Source organism: Phodopus roborovskii, unplaced genomic scaffold (genome assembly GCF_943737965.1).
Source record: "Phodopus roborovskii unplaced genomic scaffold, PHOROB, whole genome shotgun sequence".
Lineage (NCBI taxonomy): Eukaryota > Metazoa > Chordata > Mammalia > Rodentia > Cricetidae > Phodopus > Phodopus roborovskii.
This window is the reverse complement of record NW_026126433.1, coordinates 34,326,764-34,350,589: the sequence shown is the minus strand read 5'-3', so window position 1 is coordinate 34,350,589 and position 23,826 is coordinate 34,326,764. Positions and strand designations below refer to the sequence as shown.

The following is a 23,826-nucleotide window of genomic DNA, read 5'->3' as shown; positions in this document are numbered from 1 at the left end:
ACACAGAGGAATCTGAAGCACAGTATTGTCTGTGAAATCAGCCAAGAACAGATAGACTAATAACCCTAATCTTTGTTGTATGTGGAAGCTGAAGAAGAGATCCCAAGCAAAGCAGAGAGCAGAAAGGTGGACACCAGGAGCTTGGGAGTTGAAAAGAGGAGATACAGGAAAAGGTTCAGTTACATGGCAGGAGTGTGTCGTGAAGATCCAGTGTCCAGCATCCTAACTACCATTAAAATAAATATTGAGTGCTTAGAATTTGCTAAGACTGGAGATGTTAAATGTTCTCAGCTACAGAAAAACAAAGGTCACCATGTGATAAATATGTTGGTTAGCCTGCCCATTGCCATTTCACATTGTATATGGTAGCTAAAGTTTGTGTTGTATACTTTAAAACATGCATTTTTATTTATGAATTATATCTCAATAAGATACATTTTATAACATGACATAATATCCCAAAAAACAAAAGTCTTAATTTTTGCACCCATCTATATAGAAACAATAAAATCCCCTTTACAGAAAAACTAAAGAAAACATTTCAAAACCTATAAAGTTAAGTATCTATTGAGCCTTTATTGAATATTCAACTCTCTACTGTGTGCCAAGAACAGAGAGAGAGAGAGAGAGAGAGAGAGAGAGAGAGAGCAGACATGTTGGTGTCTGACATGAAATGGGAAATCTGCCCAACAGGATAATAATCTACACTTATGAGGCAATTCGGGAAACCTTCTGATAATATACAGCTGTTAGGTGGGCATAGCATTTGATCTACGCAAATTTAGGGACAAAACATGTAAATGCTAAGAAACTTTCTATTGGAGAGTGAATTTTGTATAGATTAAATAATTCTCCCAAAAGGCACTGTAGAAATCTCTGAAAGGAGGGAGCATAATCCCTTGTGGGGAGAGGAGAAAGAATGTGGTTGAGTAGCAGGCAATAACCGGATATCATGGTAGACAGGTAAGTGCCAAGAACTAGAGAGATCAGGAAGCAAGGAAGATTGTGCATGCCCTAATCTCTAGGGAGGAACACCATGAAATTTATTATTTAGGAAAATTAATTTCCTGAAGCCATTAGAGCTTCCAAATAATGCGTAGGTCCTGAGGACTGAGAGCAGAAATTTACTGCCAAAGGCAAAGGAGTTCCATAGAAAGAACAGAGTTGAGCCAAAGTTCATCTGACAGAAGGTAGAAGAAAGGAAAGGGGATTCTACTGTTCTGTCCTTCACCTTCTGATGGAACTGTTTGGTCCAGGACCCCCTCCCACCTAGCTGAAGGGGTCACTAAAAGGTCAAGGGTTAGATGTTCTAATTAAAGGAAACTTGCAGGAAAGATAAGGCTAAATTGTCTTCCCTGCCTCTTTGCTGTGTCCCAGCTCAAACAGAGCTAGTTAGGAATAGCCCCAGCAAAGAAGGGTCTGTGCACTGCAAAGCTAGTGGGCCAGGATAAGGAAAGTAAAGCCCAGAGATATGAAGTCACAATAAATCAAGGTCTCTGGGTACGGTTCTGAGTACCCCAATGTTCCCTTAGATCCTTTTTAAGTACAAATATAAGAATTACATAATGTAAAATTATCTGGAGACTTTCCCCAAACTCTCACAAATTCTACAATAACCAGCTTGTCTGGCAAATGTCAGTTCTTTCCACACTTCAATTCCCTTGACTCCCTAAAGAATGTCCTAATTCCCTGGCCAGAGAAGCCAGTCAACAGGCTAGTGAACAGTTTATCCACACAGCCTTGCTCTGTATGACAGTCACACTGCAAGTCACCTATGGAGCTTGACAATGGGAGATGTGAAATTTCCAGAAAACCGGAGACCCACCAGGTAGTTTCTGTGATCTCATCTCCCATAAGAACTCCTAATCACCTCTCCAGAGGAATCATGGAGGTTTCACAGTTTCCCAACATCCTAATAAAAAAACAAAAAGGGGGATCTCTTTCATTTCAAAGTGCCCTAAAATCCCTAGATTCCAAACAGCCTCTTAAAAAATGCACTTTCTAAATCTCTGCCACTTGCTTAGCTGGCTCTAGGCAGAAGAAATAAGAAGTCAAGCAGGATGGAGTCTTTGAGATGAAAATGAACTCTCTAAGTGTTGAGGTGGGGCAAGTTAAACAATGATTGAGAACACTGTGAAACAGATCAGTAAAGTTAGCACTGAGGTGAAAACACAGCCTGGTGGAAATGAAACTGTGCAGGGAAAGTAATTACTTCCCCTCTGGACTCCCTCCTGAATCATAAAGACTGTAGTAATGGGGAGGAGGTAGCAGAGAAGGGTTGGGGAGTGGACTCCTGACTTCACAGTCTGCTCTCTTTCCAATGGCCAGTTGCACAAATGAGCTATCTGTAAGAATTAGATCAGCAACTCAAATGAAGAAGTTTGAGCTTTCCTTCCCTCCTCCCACCCCACCCCACCCTGCCACTGTTGGCAAAACAAACTCTTTCCTTATGGCTCAGGTGCTTAGCTTTTGTTTACATTCTCTGTGATTTCAAAGCAAGAACAAATATAGTAATTATTGGTCATTTAATCTCCCAGGGGTTTCACTTTACAGTTTGGTAACCATATTAGTCACTACTGCATTTTTTAGAGCCAAAGGCCAGGACCCCCATTCATGTCCCTCCTCCATTCCTTTCTTTCTTGTTCCCTCATGACCTCCTGGTCCTTCTCTTATTCCTACTGCACTCAATCCTTCTCTTCCAGGTTTTAACAGAGCTTTATCTACACCATGACAAATACAAAGAAAAAGGAATTTTTGCTTTAAGAAAAATAACACCGCCCACTTTCTCAATTTTTACATTAAAAGCCATTCTCTTCTACATTTGGAGAACTGTTGGTTCTCTGAGGAAAGGAAAGAAAGTGGTTAGTTTAGAGGTAAAAGCCCTTAAAACCAGGCAATTGATATTTGATTTGATGAAATGTGTTTGTCTGAGGAGGAACATTTCTAGTTCTGAACCTTGTATTTAACTCTGAACTGGTAGAAATATAAGTTTTGAATTTCAAGCTACTGAAGCATCATTTGAAATTCTGAGCATTAATTTGGTGATCTTTATGGTGCTGGCTATTGTTGGTAGTCATTGACTTGGTCATTTCTTAGAGAATGGAGAAACAAGAAGCATGTTTAGTGTCTTATACTAGAATTATATGTAATGAACACATTGTTAATGTTCTCCTGTGCCTTCTTGTGTTAAGGTAAGGATCTTGACACATAAACCTTGGTCAATAATTTCAACTGAAAACCCCTACTCATCAAAGAACATTATTCTGAAGACTTTCTCCACACCATCTATCATGGGCAAGAGAGTAGCCATTGTTGGAGCTGGTGTCAGTGGCTTGGCTGCAGTACGGTGCTGTCTGGAGGAAGGGATGGAGCCCATCTGCTTTGAAAGGAGCAATGATGTTGGAGGCTTATGGAAATTCTCGGTAAGTGGTCCAGCTCTAGGACACGAGAGGTAGAAAGGTGGTTTCCATTGCAAATCACATCTGATCAGTTCTCATTCAGACCTGAAAGCCATGCCACTAAAGTCCCAGGTCTGGAAAGTTAAATTTTACTTCTCCTCTCCCACCAATATTTGTTCCATCAAAACTACTTCACACCAGCAGGGCTCAACTTAGCTGAACCTTAAAGGATGTCCTCAAAGAAAGCAGATCATTTTATGATGTACTTCTAGTCTTTAGCTCACCAACAACACCATGTTCTGTCTGGTGGAGTCCAACTCTCCAAGTGATAGAGTAGTAATGTCTGTAACCAGGTAAAAATAATACACAGCCACCTTGTTGTATACTTGCAATGATTCTGTCATTTTTTCCTTTTAAATCTCAGCAAAACAGTTTGAAAAATCTTGACTAGAATCAAGTTCTGAGTTCTATTTCCAACTCAGGTTTTATAGGCAGATCTTAAGGAAGGTGACTACCATACTCTCGAGCTCAGGTACTCATCTGTCAGAGATTGAAAATTAGGTTACCTCTAATGTGCTTTGCAATTCCAACTATGATCTTATGACTAACTGCCTCCCTAAGCAGTTATAAATTATTATAAATGTTGATTGTGAGTGTGGTTATTTGATTGCCTGTCAATTCTAAATCTGAAGAGAAAAATTAAGATCTTTGCCATCTAGTCTTAAAAACAATATGGCCATAAAATGTTCTATATAAATATAGCATTTAAGTTTCAAAGCCAGATCTGGGAGCACTCCTTGATTTTCTGTCTTGAATTTTCCAGTCAATCGTGACTGCATGTAAGTGACACATATTTTTTGGCTCAAAGAGAGTGTATCCATGACACTCATCATGTAACCATCTTTCTCTGATTCCAAGTCAATTCTTGCCCACCTGCAAAAAAACAACTATTTCCTCTGATAGAGAACTTAATACTAATTTTGAATTCATGATGTATTCATTTCATGAGACTTTTCTGTAGTTTTTGTTCCTGTTAAATGCAAAATATTATGAGATATATAGTCATAGATTTTTGTTTTCTAATCTGGAAATAAGATTTTTTAGAGAATTCCATTTTCTTTATATCTGTCCAGAGAAGTGTCACAAGCTTAGCATAACATGATTGTCTACAATCTCATCAGCCATAGCTAGAAGCTACACCAGCTTTGGATGTGCCTGTTTTGTGCTATCAAGTAGGATGAGAAACATGACATAATCATTTTTCTACATGTGAGGCATCCAGTCTGCTGATGAAGGGAGTCAAAACTTAAGTTCACAACACTTTGATATCAAATAAACAAGAACTTATTTGAGAGCAATATCTTTCATGGGGTAATGATGGAAACAATCTGTCCATGAGGTATATAATGGAACCAGTCTGGAAAACAGAATATATTCTAAGAGTCATTGTAGCTATCAGATTATTAAAACAGTGAAACTCAAGAATTTGGGTTTTCTCCAGAATCTCAAGCTGAGAGAAGAAAAGCCTGGGCTATTCAGGAAATAAGCTCTTCTGTAGAGGAAAGAGCTTTACAGCCTTACAGAGATAATGGGTCAACAGTGGGTGGAACCAGGTCTTCACCTGAACTGCTTAAATAGCTGTGTGGCTGATCCTCTGTTTAAACATTAGTCTTATTTTAAGACTCTGAAGATGAACTGGAGTGGTGGGATAACTGGACCTTCCCTTTTTCTGATTTTTTACTATTAACTGGCTGGTCTAATTGGCTTGTTGAGGGTAAGTGAACATACCTGGTTTCTTGGGCCACATACTATGACCCAAAGTTCAGTAACAGTGAAGCAAAATAACAAAGCCAAGTTTTTATACAGCTAATTCCCCTTTTTAAATTTTATCATGTTTGATTCTAGATAGGTACTCCAGATCTTATGAGGAGACTATGAATAATAATTCAAAGACAAAAATACAATCTATAAAATAAGTGTTGCAGATAAAAAGTTGTTGACAAGTACCCTTCAATTACTGTCAACTCAGTGAATAAAATGCTACTGAAATTGTCATAAGTCAGAAGAGATTTCCTCCAAGGTAGCTAAATCTTAGTGAATGTTGTCAAAGGAAATAGATCACTACACAATGCAGTTCCAGAGTGTCATTCCCTTCGTGTTCTGTGTGCAGTGCCTACTGTCATGTGGGTATACTGGCAATGTGCCAATGCCAACATCATAAGAAAAATCAGCAACCCACGAAATGTCAGCAGCATCCAAGAAGAAATCTATGAATTAGCCATTATCATCACCCCAGGAAGTTAATGTAAGGAAGCAAAAGGTGATAGTTTACTAAGATACAAAGTCAGACTCTGGTTGTCCACAAGATAGAATGTCTCTTTTCTATCAAGTTATGCATATAAGCAAAATTCTACTCAGGGTCCCAGTGGCAGGGATGTGAATACATTCAAATGCTTGAAACTTTAGCCTCCTCTGCTCATCCCCAAGCCTTCTTTCTTTGCTAATAAAAGTTGCTTTGTACCATGTGCACTCAGACAGGAATTTTTCAAAAAAATGTGTTACATAAGCTTTCATCTTGCAAGCCCCTGCTGTGCAAAAGGTGTGCTGGAAGACAGAAACCTGATCATTCTGAACTTTTCACTGTGTGCTTTTTCTAAGAAATGGAAACCAAATGGGCTTTAAAGAATGGCAGATTAAATGTGAATGAGTTTTAAGTTTCATACATTCATGTAGGACATCACGTCCTCAAAAGACTTGGTTTTACAGTAAGAAATTTCTCCCATGTATGTACAAACCAGGCTTGACCCTGCTGAACTTTGGTGCATTTGGGATAATATGGCTGTAACTGGTGTGCTGAAGATGAAAATATTCTAAGGAGACACATATTCCCCATTCAGACTGTGAAAAAAATGGACACCCCATAATGGAAATGTCTCCCAGAAATCATGCTGGGAGAAGGAAAATGCTGGAAACCATTGTCTCTCTGGAAAGAGATTTGATGGCACTGACTGCATCTAACTTTGCTAGCCCACCTTGCATGATGAAACAGAAGCAAAGACAATGATGGGTCAATAGATTCCACTTTGTCCTGTACCACTTAGATGTACATAAACTTTAATTTTACTTCAGGACTTGGACTAGAGGAGGTCATCTGATCTCATTGTCCTTCTTACTATTAGTCTCATTGACTATTAGTAATTTCTGTTTTTTCCTGCTCATTTTGCTGTTTCAATTGGCTTCTGGAGAACAGGTTGCTGAACTTGCCTTTTTGAGGTACAAATTATAAACCCAAGTTTGGCAACATGATCATACACAGCAATTGCATTTTTCTCAGCAAACAAGCAGTAGATTTGCATCATTTCGGTTGATTAAAAAGGAAAACTATAGAATCAGAATAATCTGAATTTTATTTTTTACACTTTCTTATTCACATATTTACTCAATGGATACAACCTAAGTGCATACAGTACTGTGTTAGGCAAAGTAGCTTCAAGTAATAAGTACACGAGGAAGCCAGTGTTTTATAATTTTCCTTTATTTTTAAGAATTTCATATCTACCTCCCATTCCCCTTCCAGCCCCCCATATGCCTTCCCAACTTTATGCTTTTTAAGTAATACACTAAGTCATTAATGCTGCCCATAGGTTCAGTGGTGTGGGGCCAGTCACTGAAATATGAGGAAAACTACCAGTGGCCACAGAAATAAAAATAACTATGATATACACAAATATGTTGTTAGGACAATAAAGACAACAGAAGTTTGGTGGGCACAGGGATGGCTGACAGTTGATGAGGTAGAAAAAGAAAGCAAGTTGAGGGAAACAGCTCCAAAACTGGAACTGGAAAGTTTATTTAAACCATCAGAAATTCAACAGATATGCAGAGATGAAATATGAGAGGCAGTAAAGACAGACTGATAAAAGCTCACAAAGAACACTCTGGAATTCACCTCTGGCCTTGTCCTCAAGACACTTGTGACCTAGAACAGAAGAGGGGAGACGTTGAAGCTCTAGACAGGAAGACAATGCACCCATGCTTGCTGGTCTCTAGTCCCAGGACACAGTCTCTCAGCCTAAATCCAGAGTTGATGCTTAATTCCCTCCTGACTGATTCAGACCACCTTGCATATTGAAATAATGAAAAGTCATGCTTTTTGATGCAACTTTCTGTCGGTGTGCATCTCTCTTATTTGAAGAACAGCCTCTAAAGAAAATTCTAAGTTACCTTCCCATGTTAGGATTGTCTAGAACCAATTCAGGAAAACACATGGACTTATTCAACCTGAAAATACTTCCAGGCCATATCATCTCTTTTTTCAGAGCAGTTTTACACTTTTAACCAATCCCTGGTCCACAACAAGACCTCCTCCTTTCAGTGGGCAGCTGAGAAATCTCCTCCCCTCCTTGCCTCACAACTGTGAGTGAACAGCAATTAACTCAGACCTCAGAACCTGCCAGGCAGGAGCTTTCACCTTTTTCTGACCTCCATAAACATTTGCAAGCAAGTCTTTAAAAAAAAAAAAAAAATCTGGGCCTAGAAATTTATGAGAAATGTAGCAACCATGGATAGAGAAAGAGTATTTTCTCAACTTGAGGAGAGACACTGAGGCCTCAGGCTGAACCCTTCCCTCCCAAAGACACAGACCTGTCTATCTTGTCTCCCAGAAGCTAGCCAGGGTGATTAAGAGATGGGCATCTTAAATCAAGCAACAACGTGACATTGTACGCCTCCCCTCTGTTACATAAGAATTCCTTCAGGCCTTGGGGACATAGAGACTGCCAGCTTTGAGATATGTTTTCAAGGCAGCACCCTGTGTACACTTTATTCTGTCCACACAAGAGAGAGGAAATGTTTATTTTCAATTTAGCTTCCGACTGCTTCTCAACAAGAAGCTACTTTTCAATTACACAGTGGCTTTAAAATGGAATGCCAAGAAGTGACCCATGTTCTACATCCTGTGGTTTCTTGTGGATTTTTGTTTATTGGAAGAGCGAATTCCCATAGCTGATGAGTTAAAGGCTGCTCAGGCCCAGAATTCATTTACAGCAGAGTTTCACACAGTATGGTCTTAGTATCAGCCATACCAGTATCCCCTGCCACTTCTTAGAAGTACAAATTCTCAGGCCGTACATTGGAGGCAGGGAATCCAAAAATTTTGGAAGAGAAGGCCAGGAATCTGCAGTTGGGAGGGGTGGGGGTTCTTGTGATTCTGATTGCATCCAAGTGGATAAACCATTTGCACACTAGGTCTTGTGGCTGGTATCAGTGTCCATGTAACAACCACATTTAAGAGAAAAGCCTCACACTCCTTTGGACGAATGTATTCTTGTTCTTTTCAAGGTGAGAATGCTATCAGAACTAGTGATAACACAGTAAAAAAAATAAGAAAAATGCTGAGAGACTATAAAAGGACTAACATGAAGTTACTTAGGGAAAAGAAGGAAGGAAAGTTAATGTGAGAGGAGATCAGCTCTGTACAGTTCCATGTAAAGGGCCTTCTATTCTATATCTGAAAAAAAACTTTTTCATACATTTTACTGAAAATAATTTTTAATCCAATACATTCTGATTAAGTTTTCCTTTCTCCCAACTCCTCCCACATCTCTTACACCTCCCCATCTACCCAACTCTACATCCTTCCTTTGTCTCTCTTTAGAATGCAAACGGGAACAAATAAAACCAGACTAAAAAGAAGAAAAACACACACACATAAACACAAACAAAACCCATTAAATCAGAATCAGAAAACATAATATAGAAGCAGAAGATCAGTAAGGGGAAAAAAAACAAAGCCAAACACAGCAACATAGGACAAAAATCACTGGATTTTGTTGTTGTTGTTGTTGTTGTTGTGTGTGTGTGAGCAGTCTACTTCTGGGTGTGTGTAAAATCTGCCCTTAAGTGTGGTTAATATAGCCAGTGAGACTCAACTGGAGAAAATCAGTAAATGTTATTATTAAAAGGGGTTTTGCTCCTACTAGGTTGCCTCTTCCAGCCTTTGTTTGAAAAGCCATGCTCAGTTTTACTATAACTTGATAGTTGTGTTTGGTTGATATCCCCAGGAAGTTTGCTCTCCTCTGAAGAGAAAGGAGGAGTGGATCTGGGAGAGGCGGGGGGGGGGGGGGAGAGCAGAAACTGCAATGTAATATATGAGAGAAAAAAAAAGACAGCTAAAAAGAGAGGGTGTTGATTAACCAATAATTGAATGATCTCAGAAAGGAGACCCATTTTTGGCTTTACAGTTTTGTTATTTTTTCCTAGGGCCACGCAGAGGAAGGAAGAGCCAGCATTTACCAGTCAGTTTTCACCAACTCTTCCAAAGAAATGATGTGTTTTCCAGACTTCCCCTATCCTGATGATTTCCCAAACTACATGCACCACAGCAAGCTCCAGGAATACATAAAGTCATTTGCTCAGAAGAAGGGCCTTTTAAGATACATACAGTTTGAGGTAGGACCTTGTACCCAGTACCACTTGTATTATATAAATGAATCCGAGAAGATGAAGGACACAGCATCCAACAGCATGTGTCTTGATGCCTCACCAGTCAGTAGTTCTGTTAGACTACAGAGCATTTATGAACTTCCCCCACCCACTTCTTCCCAGAAACTTTTTAAATACATTTTTAAAATGCTGGATACAGATTATTATCATAGCAAAGTTCCTTACTTCACTCTCTTATGCTTGAAAAATGACCCAAAATTCTGTAGTGCATATTTAAACTCCTGTGGGTTCAATATCAATGAGTTATGCATTGTCCAATCAAATGTGGCATTTATTAGAAATTATGACATTATGAAAGAGTAACAACTTAAAGGAGAGCTTTCATTTACCCACTTTGTCCTTAATATTTCTCCTTAATGAGTCTTAGAAGTGTTATGAAATAGAGTCATTGTTTCTGTAACTGGCAGCAGTGTTTTATAGTCGTTTGAAATCCCTGTCTTAATTAATTAGCGTTAAATGAAAAGTGCACACATATAGTGGAGGAAACACTGACAAAATTATGACTTGAGGCTATATTTACATAATTGTTTTCCCTGGCATAGTTCCAAATATATAGCTCCAATTTCCAGCTATCATATTTTCAAATTTCTTAAATGATAAAAAGAAAGGTTTATTGAGAAGTAAAGAAACAGCTGCCAGCATCTGGAGAGACTCAAACAGGAGTTGCCCTCAAATGTTCTTTTATTACATTTATCTACTCATTGCATCCATTCATCTATTTGTGGAATTCCAAATGTCAAAAATTGCCTTGATTTATAGCAGTAATATCTATAAACATTAGTCATGCTCCTAATACATGCTTACATCATGCTGTTGTTATATAGAAAGAGAGAGAAGAAAGGGGAGGGACAGAGGAAAAGAGGGAGGGATGGGGAAAGAAAGATGAAGAAAGAAAATACTGAAAGAAATAAAGAAACAACATTATAGAAAAAACATAAAAGTAATTCTTTATTCTCATTTTCTTTCAGACCCTGGTTTCCAGTATAAAGAAATGTTCTAGCTTCTTGGCCACTGGCCAATGGGTGGTTGTTACTGAAAAGGATGGGAAACAAGACTCTCTGCTCTTTGATGCTGTAATGATTTGTTCCGGGCATCATGTGTACCCCAATATGCCAACTGACTCTTTTCCTGGTAATCTTGAAAAAAAAAAAATAATAATAATAATGGGATTTTTAGGTAAATATGTAGGGTTGAAGCATATTTTTCCACAATAATTGTGTTTAAATTACCAGAAAAACACAAAGAAAAAATATTTATGTGTGATGATATGAAAAATATAATAATTTGTTCCCTAAGCTCTGAAGTTCAAAGACTGTATAAATTAGAGATAGACAGATATGAGTTCTTAAGTCACGGATGATAATGCAAATTTAAGTCCTAACATACATGCGGTCTTTGAACACTCATACCCCAAAACTTGAGGTGCTGCCAGATAATTACAGTAAGATTCTTGTTTTATCTTAATTTACAATTTACAAGGGTTTTTTGTTTTGTTTTGCTTCTTTACTATACACTTTATAGTGCACTGTGGAGAGAAATTAGGGCAGGACCTCAAGACAGGAACCTAGAGGCAGGAACTGAAACAGAGATCATGGAGAAATACTGTTTATGGGCTTGTTCCTCATGACTCACTTAACTTGCATTTTTACACAGTCCAAAACCACCTGCCTTGAGGTATCACTGCCCACTATAGGCTGGATCCTCCAATATCATACATTAATCAAGAAAATGCTCCAAAAACTTACTTATAGGCCAATCTGATGGAAGTATTTTCTGAATAGAGGTTCACTCTTCCCCCAATGATCCAGCTTGTATTAAGTTGACAAAAATACTAGCCAGTACAGATGCTGTCCAAAAATTAAAAAGATCAAAGAAACATACTCAAAAATCTTCCTGCCCTCTAATCCCATTTTTCTTTCTCCCTCCCTCCTTTCTCCCTCCCTTCTCACTTCCTTCTATTCTCTCCCTCCTTCCCTTCCTCCCTCCCTTTGTGCCAGTACTTCATCATTTAACACATATAGCATGTACCACCCAGGGATAATATAGCTGTTAAATTGTTAAAAACAGATTAAACATTTAGCATATGCAATAGCCCTTAGACAGTATTTAATATATTTATTATTATTATTATTATTTAAATGGAAATAATAATATCTCAAAAATTTTAAGATTCCCCAAAAGTAATCATTTAGGAGTTTACTAGCAAAGCTCACCAAATGGGTAAGTGCACTTCAACTATGGGATTCTTCTTTTAAGTGTGGAATCTAAGTCTTCAAATTTTTGAAAATCAACTTAGGCCTAGAGCACTTTCAAGGCAAGTGCCTGCACAGCCGGGATTACAAAAGCCCAGGAGATTTCCAGGGAAAGAGAATCCTTGTGATTGGCCTGGGGAACTCAGCATCTGACATCGCTGTTGAACTCAGTCGTCTGGCTACACAGGTATGTGACATAGAGGGTTTTAGGAAACTAAACTTGGTTGGAAATATGCCACAAAGTCAGCACTAAAAGCTGGAGAAGGGATTTCCATGCATATCATCTGTTTTATGAGACCTTCCAATAATGAGGATTTGAGTCAACCATTCTTCCAGAGAGGGAAGACAGTCTTCCTTGATATGAAGAAGTTGTTCTGATAAAAATGGAGGCAAATGTGTGTGTGTGTGTGTGTGTGTGTGTGTGTGTGTGTCTATGTAAATATTTATATTTTTTGTTCTAATTTTATATTGTAAGAACTTTCAAATCAGTTGGTTCTTAGTCACGCTCTGTCTTTATTTAACATTTCTTACTACCTACCATGTGAAAGACACTGTTTCCCAGTCTAAAGATCTGAAGCATCACATTATCTGGCTCTTATCATTTATTCATTCACTCATTCAAAAGCAAGCATTTAAAAAATATGGAGCAATATTATGTGTCAGAACTATGTTAAATTAAGCTTTAAAATATGGGTTAGACTAGATTGTGACTTTAAGGAACAATCAGTGGGTGGAGAAGGGGTGATAGGTATGTAAACCATCTCCAAAGGAAGTGTTGAGTCTCCTCATGGAATTAGGTGTGACATCAAGAAAGACAACCTAACTTAACCTGGACAAAGTCATGGAAGACTTCCAGGGGATTCAAGTTATTCTGACTAGTAGACCCTGGAGAATTTCAGTGTATTTTCAAGAAAGCTGATACTAAATAAGTTAATTTCTAAATGAATGGAAAGAAAGCTTTGTTGTTATTGTTGTTTTAACTAAGACTCCCCCTAAGTTATTAGAAAGACAGTGAATATACCAGCAGTTGACCTGGCAGGCTGAGACAGCTTCCATAGCTTGGGATGAACAGATGCTCTTTGTGCATGTACCAGGAAGACTAGAAAAGGGGAGGGACAGACAACAGCATTAACTCTGTGGCATCTCCTCAATCTAATTTCAGCTACCTATTTCCCCAACTCTTCTACTATCCACAGCTGCTAGGGCTCTCAATTTACTGGTCTCTACTAGCCATCTTAGTCTATGAGCCACAAAAAAATTAAGCCAAGCACAGGTGACTATAGAGGCTTCTTATGCCAGGTGTTGTGGTTACAATTCTTTGAACAGCTTTACATCAGTCCTTCAGGGTGGTGAGGGAGGACTCTTGTCTCCCTCTAGCTGCAAAGGTAGGGTGTTCATTTAGACTCACCTCTTAGGAAATGTTCCTAACTGGATATTGAAGGAGACATACCGATACCCTCCAGGGAACTGTGTTGTGTTTACTTATGTGTCACAGAAGTATGTTGAAATCTGTACTGTCTCTCCCAACCAGGTCATTATCAGCACTAGAAGTGGTTCCTGGGTCATGAGTCGGGTTTGGAATGATGGGTATCCTTGGGATATGGTATATGTTACCCGCTTTGCAGCCTTCCTCCGGAATGTCCTTCCTTCATTTGTCTCTGATTGGCTATATGTCAAGAAGATGAACACATGGTTTAAGCACGAGAACTATGGCCTGATGCCTTTAAATGGGTATGACAAATAGTACATATTTTATCGTTCAATCTAGGAGAGTACTGGCTCAGATTACTTATTTATAACTGGGTCTTACTTTCATTATCCCACTAAGTCTAATGGAATTAAATTAAGAATTTCTCAGATGACACAGTTTAAACCAAAGACCATGTGCAGGTCTCAACTTATAAATTAGTTGAGAAATGTGTGTGGATATGCAAAGCGAAGGTAGGTGAGGTAAACTGATCACCCTGATAAGCAGAATTCATTTAGCTACAATCCATTGCATCGAATTTAAGGGTTGAACAATCCCAAATTGGATTTTTTTAGAATATCCATGTTTATAGGTAAATGAGGATACCAATAACAATATCTACTTCTAAAGATAGTAATATTTAGAAGGATATATATACATTTGAATTTACTTTGTAAATTATAAGAATTTACAAATATGGATCCTTTTAGTCTCAGATTATCTAATAAGCTTTTGAGAAACATCTACCAGTGTACTATAAATCTATGTGTCTCAGAGAATAGAAGACTCACAGCAGGAGTGGACATTCTCTTCCACATTTTGAAAGGCACGAAATGTATAAAGCAGTGGAGCTTGATAGCATTGGTGTGACCTATAAAATTAGTAAGATTCATTTATTTACTCCTTTTGCAGACAGGCACTTGATTTGCACTAATTAGGGAAGCATTGTGAAGAGAAAAATCAGTATATTCATAAGATAAAAGGATATTTAGAGGGCAAGAAATGTTTCATAGTGAGTTTTTCCCTTTTGGCCTATGCTAGCCAAAATTTTCATTTGTTTAGAGAAACATGCTAAGGAAAAGTGAGGAGAACTGTAAGTCAGAATGCCAAATACCACACTTAAGAGCCAATGCCTCCTTCTGAGGCTCTTATCCTACCCAGATTTAAGGACTGCTCTGACTCTCAAGAAAAAGTTATGTTGTTGGATTAATACTTAGAATTTTGTTTAGCATAATAAAAATTTCAATTTTTGATCTAATTAAAATGTTTTATCTTACAAGAGTAACTACAAGTTATATTAGGGTTTTACCATTTAGACAAAAAAAAAAAAGTTTTGAAAATTCTCAGAACTAGGCTGAAAGGTGGCCAGTGACACTAAATTGTAGTTGACACCTTTTCATTCCTCTGTGAGAGGAGAACAAGGAGACAAAACAGGTACGCTGTGATCTACTTGTTAGCTACCTAATAAGGCAAAGGGAGGGGGACATAGTTACAGAGAGGAATACATAAATAAATACCAAGATTCACAGTGTTTCTATGTATGTGGGATACTTAGAGAAAATTCCAGAATCTCTGAAGGAAAGTTAAGTCAACATGAAATATGTTTCACAAAAAATTTCATTGACATAATTTTGGCAAAGTACAGTATTTTTTGTGAACACAAAGAAGTTGATGGAAAAAGACCAAATATGGTGGTAAGATAGCCCATCATCAAAAATCTGATTTTGCCATGCAAGGCCTTTGAGCTATAGTAGTGGCTAATATGTAATGTTATTGTCTGTGTTGAGTACTGTTTTAGTAGTTAGTCATTCAGTGATAATATCCCTATGAGGGCAATTTTGTCATTGTCTCAGTTATACACATAGAGAAACAAATACAGAGCAATGACTAGGAATAAACCTGCGATATCCCACTTTAAAATATTTATTATTAACCAATTTATTGTATCTAGAATTCTTCTATTTGGTGAGTCTCCAAAAGAGGATAAATACAAATAACATAATTTTGTTCCAAAGGGCAAGAACATTTCAGACATAAATTCTTAAAAATGTTCATAAATGGGAAAGGAATTCCCACAAGAGCAGAGCCTCTAGTGGCCCTCCGTTGGTGCATAATAGTTCAAATATGGTTGCAATGGTATGGTTGTTGCAGTAATTTCATAGAAATGCCTGTTACAGTCATGGTGCTTGTCTCTCACATCTGCACAGTCCCCTAAGGAAAGAACCTGTTTTCAATGACGAGCTCCCAGCCCGCATCCTGTGTGGCTCAGTGACCATTAAGCCTAGTGTGATGAAGTTCACAGAGACCTCCGCTGTATTTGAAGATGGGACTGTGTTCGAAGCCATTGACTGTGTCATCTTCGCAACAGGCTATGCTTATGCCTATCCCTTCCTGGATGACTCCATCATCAAAAGTAGAAACAATGAGGTCACCTTGTACAAAGGCATCTTCCCTCCTCAATTGGAGAAACCAACAATGGCAGTGATTGGCCTTGTCCAGTCCCTTGGTGCTACCATCCCCACAGCTGACCTTCAGGCACGCTGGGCTGCTAAAGTGTTTGCAAGTATGTGGGTCATTTTATTTTTCATTCACTAAGGCAATAATTGCCTACTATAAGCTGATGACTGTGCTAGGAATTCAATGGGAACGAGACAGACACGCAACATGACTTCACAGATGGAGATGGAATGAGGAGGGGATGTTACCACAAGAAAAGTTTCAGGGTGTTCTGATGAGGAGAATTTGTCCAGGATTTATGTATTCCATCTAAAACAACATGAATCGAGCCATACATATGAGGAATTTCACTGAATGTATGAGAGAGTAAGAAAAGCATAGAGGGGACTTTATTAGCTGCATCAAAGAATTTGACCTTCTAACAGTGAAGTTGGGAGGAGTTTGCACAGTTTTATATAAGATAAATGCAATATCAAGATAACTGCAGTGTTAGGGCACTGAAGGGGTTCTGGGGCCAGGGGTGATGGGCATGCCAGAAGCCTGTCATTACCTTTGTATCAACATTGTGTCCCTCTTACAATGTTGAAAGTCTTCTTCCCTTCTCTTTCTCTACTGCAGACTACATAGTCTCAAGGGGCTACAAGAACTCTTATGTGGGGACATATTTATTACATGGGGAGAGGCAGTGACTTAAATATACTTATTTAATGGCTACAATACAATTGATCATCATGATTATGAAATGTGTCTGATTCAATTGGCTAAAAATATTAAGCAACATAAATATAACTCTCCTAGCATACTAACATACTACTTAGAATGAGGAAAATATTAAAGCCACAGAATGAGTTTAACCTTTGTAAACAAAAAATTACTGTGGATACATATGCTTCTATTTCAAATATACAATGAAGAATGGTTATTTAAAAGTATTGTCTTGACATCTTGAATAAAGGCACTATCCTATACAATACTTCCATTGTTTTATTCTCAAAAGCCCAACAGTGTTCCCAGAGCCAGAATTTGACAAGAAGGTTGAATATAGTTCATAAACCTAGAAAACTTACATTAATCAGAGGGCATTGTTTATTCATTTGACAAATATTCATAGAAATCTGCCCTTAACACTTACTTAGGTCACAATTTCAAATCAAATAGACTAAAATTTGATCCCTCTCCTTGCAGTGAAATGCATGGCAAATAATAGCCATAGGGTGCTATCAAGCAGACTATGTTGCTCACAGCGTCTAGGTGGTGTTCATGCACCACAAATGTCATAGTCACCTTCTTCTGTTGTTATACAGGTAATTGTTACATTGCTACAGTCATAAGTGATGAAATTTGAGAAAAAAAAAAGGTTTTTCTGCCATCCCTTTTAAACATCCAGATGAATGCTGACATTGGAATCCTGTGCCTCCTCTTATTATCTACTTGACTTACTGTGGACTTTAGCATCAGCTATTGTTCCAGATTATTACTTAAGGGAAATTTTAATAGGAGGATATAGGCAAGATGTATGAACACAATTGCCCCACTACATGGGATGAGGTACTGCAGAGGTATGCTGAGGACCAGGCTCTTCATGATGTTACATAAACATTAAGAAGGTTGGGTAACTTCAAGCTACAGACATCTCTGCTCTGATCATTACACACGAGCTGGCTTTTCCATCCCCACAAAGGCATTTACCTCCCAGATCTCTGTATTTGTGAACTTTGATTTGGCTAATGACACCAAAGAAAGCCCTTCCTAAGACAAAACTTTTTTATTAAATAAAACCACTTTATTATAATGAACTCACAATAAAAACATCACACGGCTGAATTAATGTAGCCATTAAAACACTTTTTATGGATTTGTTTAATAAATAATGAATCCTATCCTGATCTTTATGAAAGACTAATGTCATTGTCTTTTTTTGATGTCTCTCTCTACCCATACTTTTTCCAGACGCATGTACCCTGCCAGCTACAAATGAAATGATGGATGACATAGATGAGAAAATGGGCAAGAAACTGAAGTGGTAAGCAATTACACTTGCTAAGCAAATGAGTTCTAATTTTTTCCTTATGCATAGAAAACATCAATAAGGTCTTTAATGTTGCCAACATTAACAGTTGTTTATTTTTTTTTTTAATTCTGGCTATAACTGATCCACATTAGGTGGGAAAAACACTCTCTGCCCCTATAAACTTAGAAAAGAGTGATTTTGCTTTCCAGAGAACATTTGAAATCTAGAGACAACTGAAGTCATCAAGTAGAGTTGGCAGCCAGAAGTTTCCTATAAGTAAGACACCTGGGTGCTAGAGCCATCCTGTGCCACAAAAGAGCAGTTCAGAAAACATGGAATCATCTGGCTCAAAATATCCATAGTGATGAGGCTGAGAATTATCTCCATATCTTTTCCCCAAGGCACCTTCTCTTAAAGAAAACTTAGCTGGCTGGAAATTGAGCAATAGAATCTAATTTGCTCTTGATAAATTCAAACAAAAATTTATATTTAGTTCAACTACCTTAGTATATTCCAGGAGAGAAAGTATTCATCTCCAAGTTCAATACACACTTTCAAGTAGAAAGAACTTTATGTGGCTAGGTCAAAATGTTAATTATTCCATAAAAGGAAATTCCTTTTAAATTATCTACCATAATCTGTTTCAAGTATAATTAAATACCAAATCGCTGTTGGAGAAGTAAACAATTATGTAGGAAGTTTGTTTCCTCTTTCCAGACTCCAACAAACCATTCAGTGAATGTCCCAGGGTAAACATCAAATCAAGGGTATAGAGGAGGAAAGAAATGGAACCCTCAGTCCCCACTTAACCTCACCCAAATCAAAGGGTATGTCTCAGAAGTGAGCCCTTCTAATGCTAATACTTCCTTTAGAAGGGAATACAAGTAAAAAGAAGGAAAAAATGTTCAACTATCAGTGGCAATCTGTTCTTTAAGTCACTCGAGGCCACACTCCAACTAAAAGGATGACAATGATCTATGTTACTGCACTCCAGCAGCATTGAAAATATGCAAAATTTAAACTTCAAATAAACCTGCATAAGACTCTAACATTGGCAGACTGGATGTGATGTGCAAGAGACATAAATTACAGGATTAATGCTCCATTTGCAACTGTGAAGATCATTTGATTTTTCTGTCTTCAGGTTTGGCCAGAGCCACACTCTGCAGACAGATTACATCTCATACATGGATGAGTTGAGCTCCTTCATAGGGGCCAAGCCTAACATACCCTGGCTCTTCTTGACTGATCCCCGGCTGGCCCTCGAGGTCTTCTTTGGCCCCTGTAGTCCATACCAGTTTCGACTGATGGGACCGGGAAAGTGGGATGGAGCCAGAAATGCCATCTTGACCCAATGGAAGAGGACAGTGAAGCCAACCAGGACAAGGGCAGTCGGTGAAGCACAGAGACCCAGTCACCTGTATGACTTTCTAAGAATGCTTTTCTTCCCAGTGATCCTTCTGGCTGTTTTGCTCACGTTTTATTAATAGTAAAATCTTTCCAGTGCCAGAGTCTAGCCCACAGTTGTAATCACAGAGTACAATAAACACATGGAGGCACACACAATCACCAAAGGCCCCTCCTTTCCTTCCGGCAGATGTGAAATGAATCCTGGATCATTTAACTCAAAAGATAAATAAAACAGAAAATAGCCAGCCTATCTGTTTCTGATGAAAATCTTTTCCTTAATAAGCTTTTCACATGTTGAATTGAAGTTTGGGATGTTTGAGATAAGGAAGGAAATAGAAGGGAAGTTGAAAAGACCAAATTTAATGAGCTTTGTAAAGAGTGTGTTATCTTATGTATTGCAGCATAACAACCAACATTAACTGAAGTATTTAACAATAAATGGCTATAGGGAGATGGGGTTGTACCACTACAACATCTTAAATAAAACGAGCAAATTGAAAATTGTTAGGAGGAGATCTGAATGTGTAGCTCAGTGACAAGAGAGAGTGCCTGACCGGCATACACAAGACCCTGTATTCAATCCCCAGGAAAAGAGAAGACAGGAAAATATTCCCACTATGAAGTTCAAAACCAAGATGGCCTCAGTCACGAATTCTATCAAATATTTGAGAATCAGTGGTACAAATTCTGTAAAAATTTATTAGAAAATACAAGAAAATATTAGTCTCTGATTATTTTATGAGCCTGTCCTCATTCTGAAACAAAACAACAAAAAATCTAGACCAATATCCCTCGTATGCATATACACATGCAAACATTCTTCATAAATGCAAAATATAACTCAACAGTATATTAAATAAACAGCATATCATCAAGCATGACATTCCAGGAACAGAACGCTGGCTTCATGGTTAACATAATTCATCTTACTAATAAACTAGGCTAAAAACGGGAATACCATTTGAGCTAAATTAAAATATCTTAGAAGCAATACAAAATGCAAAAACTCCATTAAAATTATAAGTTGGACTCCATCAGGATTAAGAATAGTTCCGATATTCCCCTTGGGGAAGGGAATAGTAAATATATACATATCTTTGGCAACTATTCTAATTTTACATATAATAAAATGAATGATGAATATCCCAAACTATCAACTTGGAGATATAGAACACAGAAGAAAAAAAAATGAATTTCAGAAAAAAAAATCCATAACAGTCTATCCCAGTAAACAGGGGGTATAAGTAGCTTTACATTACTTGGTCCTGGGTTATAGCAAACATAATCATGGCCTTTTTCATTTTTACCAACCAAAGAAATAAAACCAAAGGATTACTGAGGAGTAGCCAAGGGCCAGGAAATATGTTGACCAAAGAGACATTTTATTTTCAGCATTTGGGAGCTTAGGCTGATCAATATGAAATATGTATTTGGGTGCATTTTTGTATGATCAAATCTGATGTAATTACTATACCAAACAAAGTCATTAATGGTAAAAAAAAAAAAAAAAAAAAAAAAACAATTCCTTTACCAGTACATTATTATGGACCTCAGTCTTACAGGTAAAACTCTCTGCTCTGTGTCTGCTGACACAAAAGAAACCACAACTTTAATGTCACACTTTGCTACAAACTAGCACAGACTAAGACACTAAATATTAAATAAAATAATATATTCATCACTGGTACCATAGAAATTAGGTTCTCATTCTCTTCTCTCTGTTATTTTTTTGTCCTGCTGTGACTGAATCATTTGCAAAGATTTCTTCATTTCTCTATCTGAAGACATGTTTCTAACTATCACCATTATCCTGACCTACTTCACAATGAGGAAATCAAAGCTCTCAGGCAGCCCAAGGATTAAAGGTAAAGCTAATCCTTTTACACTTTGATCCAGTGTTCTTTCCAAAAGCAATTTGACTGCCACTTCCTCTAAACAGCTCATTCCAACACTGACAACCAAGAGAACATTAGCATAACCCCCCCATGTATGAGTGGGTAGCACTCTTCATAAATATGTATAAATGCATTGTGTCTGTTTTATCAATAAATGCACATGTAATACTTACATATGTATATTATACACACAAATATAGTGCATAGAGTGTACCTGTGCATGTATAGATACATTATACATACACTATTAATATAAATAAATATAAATACCTGCTCAACTAGGAGAAAAGCTAAAGTTCTTATCATCTATGTGTCAAAATGCATAAATGCAAAAACACAAGTGAACAATTGACATTACCCATCTAACTTAAAAAACTTAAAGTGCCCCAGATACACGTCATCATGTAAAATTTTATTTTCAGTAAAATAGAGAAGTAACAAAATAACTTCACATTTTCCCACTTGTATAGTTGTACATATATATGTACAAAACATATATATGCACATTTATATGATTATATGCCAATTATATAATTACATAACAATTATATAAGTGTTAGATATACACAGGAAGCCGATTGTCATCAGTGGTTTTCTCTGAAGATTGGATTAGGACTGGGAAGAGGTGGGGCAGATAGACACTGACACTTTTTTTTTTTGTTTACCTTTTCGTGGTTGGAAATTTTTCTATGAAAATATGTGAGTTGTGCTTTTTTTAAGATTTATTTTATTTTCAATTATGTGTATCCATGTGTAGAAATGTGCACATGAGTTCAGGTGCCTGCAGAGGCCAGAGGCTTCCAATTCTCTGGAACTGGAGTTACAGGCTGTTGTGAGACACCTGATTTGGGTGCTGGAAATCAAACTGGGATCCTCCTCAATAGCAGTGTAATCTCTCAACCACAGAGCCATAGCCCCAGTCCATTGTGTTAGGTTAGTTAAGAATTAACTTTGAAAGTCAAGTCATCCATTGTGTGTGTGTGTGTGTGTGTGTGTGTGTGTGTGTGTGTGTGTGTGTGTGTGTGTGTGTGTGCTTGATTGCTCTTCAAGAAGAGATGAGAAACAGAAACTTATGTCATGAACAAAATCCAGCCTCAACTGAATACTGTTTTCTTCATTTCTGAATGTCCTGTAATGTGACAAACCAACCACAACCCTGTGTTTTGATGAGGAAGAAGTTTAACATGATCTTTTTTCTTCTTCTTCTTCTTCTTCTTCTTCTTCTTCTTCTTCTTCTTTTTTTTTTTTGGTCTTTTTTTGTTTTGTTTTGTTTTTAATCTATATTATATAACAGTAGTTATTGTGATATGCTGGAGAAAGCTATGATTAGTGAATTATGTACTGACTGGAATGCACTTTATCAAAACACACAATAGTATATAAACAAAATGTCAAACCAAGCCTGTGGGTAACCAATAAATCCTCAGCACTCACCCTGTGAATAAATATCTGGGGCCAGAGATACCCAGAATTATAAGGAAAAAAGATGCTTTACCCTCATAAGGAACAAAAGCTAAAATAATGAAATTATGTAGGCTCCTAGTAACTTGTGTGACCAATTCTTCAAGATAAATCACCAGACAAATGCTAAGATGGAGAGCAAGATGGCACAGGTTTCATTAGCACCAGCCACCTCCTCTCTTCCCCACTGCTACAGGTATGAACAGAGTGTGTGCCTCTTCAAAGCACGTAAAAGCCTTCTCATTACCTTCTGATAGGAAAACAGCTAAAGAAAGGTAGAGGTAAGAAGAAACTCTACATGAATTTCTAGCCAGTTTTACATAAATATTAACCCATCTTAGGTCTCACTAAATGTCGATGGAGAAGTCATGGCATCATGCAGACAGAGAGCTAGAGTTTGGGGCCAACTTAGGTATCTAAAAGCAAAGATCTCAGACAAGTATTTGCTCTGACTGCCTCTTGTGCTCATTTCCCTCGCCCTTCATCCTCCCCGGGCAAGCCCTAGAAAACACAACTCTTCTTTCCCAAGGAAAGTCATAAAAGCCAAATTCTTTCCCCCAAATCAGCCATAAAATTTGAAAATATTTCTCAACCTTCATCCCACTTGTCCAAGATTTGATCATAAGGAACTGTCTGATCTTATCTTGTCTGAGAGAAGCTCAGAAAGGATCCAATCCAAGGTCAAGAGGGGAGGAACTGGTGCACAGACACCAAAAAGAGTCTAAACAGTCACTGCTGGGTTCTCCCTCCATTGTCTGCTGTTCTCAGAACTTATCCTTTCATCTAACCATAGTTCCCTATGACTGTCCATTCTTCATCAAATCCATGAAAGTGCAGAGTTTACATCCATTCCTTAGGGCTTGATCTCAGAACAATCAAGCCATACAAAACTGTGATCATATGAATTTATATACCTTCACTTCTAATTGCCTCTTGTAATAGGAATATAAGCAATAACCCTTTAGAAAAG

At 37.7% G+C, this 23,826-nt stretch overlaps 1 protein-coding gene across 1 annotated transcript; it reads left to right on the top strand.

The window, feature by feature from the left end:
• The first annotated feature begins 3,200 nt into the window (after positions 1-3,200).
• On the top strand, positions 3,201-19,699 carry LOC127223238 (putative dimethylaniline monooxygenase [N-oxide-forming] 6). The gene is made up of 8 exons (XM_051185728.1): positions 3,201-3,422; positions 9,660-9,848; positions 10,871-11,033; positions 12,199-12,341; positions 13,686-13,885; positions 15,830-16,185; positions 18,030-18,102; positions 19,235-19,699. The coding sequence occupies exons 1-8, from the start codon at positions 3,291-3,293 to the stop codon at positions 19,575-19,577; spliced, it is 1,599 nt and encodes a 532-aa protein (XP_051041685.1). The 5' UTR covers positions 3,201-3,290; the 3' UTR covers positions 19,578-19,699.
• Positions 19,700-23,826: the final 4,127 nt, after the last annotated feature.

Excerpts from the sequence above, each read along its gene's own strand:
- LOC127223238 (XM_051185728.1), top strand. The coding sequence starts at position 3,291 with ATGGGCAAGAGAGTAGCCATTGTTGGAGCTGGTGTCAGTGGCTTGGCT. Across the intron at positions 3,423-9,659 it reads GAGGCTTATGGAAATTCTCG|GGCCACGCAGAGGAAGGAAG; the intron begins GTAAGTGGTCCA and ends ATTTTTTCCTAG. Across the intron at positions 13,886-15,829 it reads GGCCTGATGCCTTTAAATGG|TCCCCTAAGGAAAGAACCTG; the intron begins GTATGACAAATA and ends ACATCTGCACAG.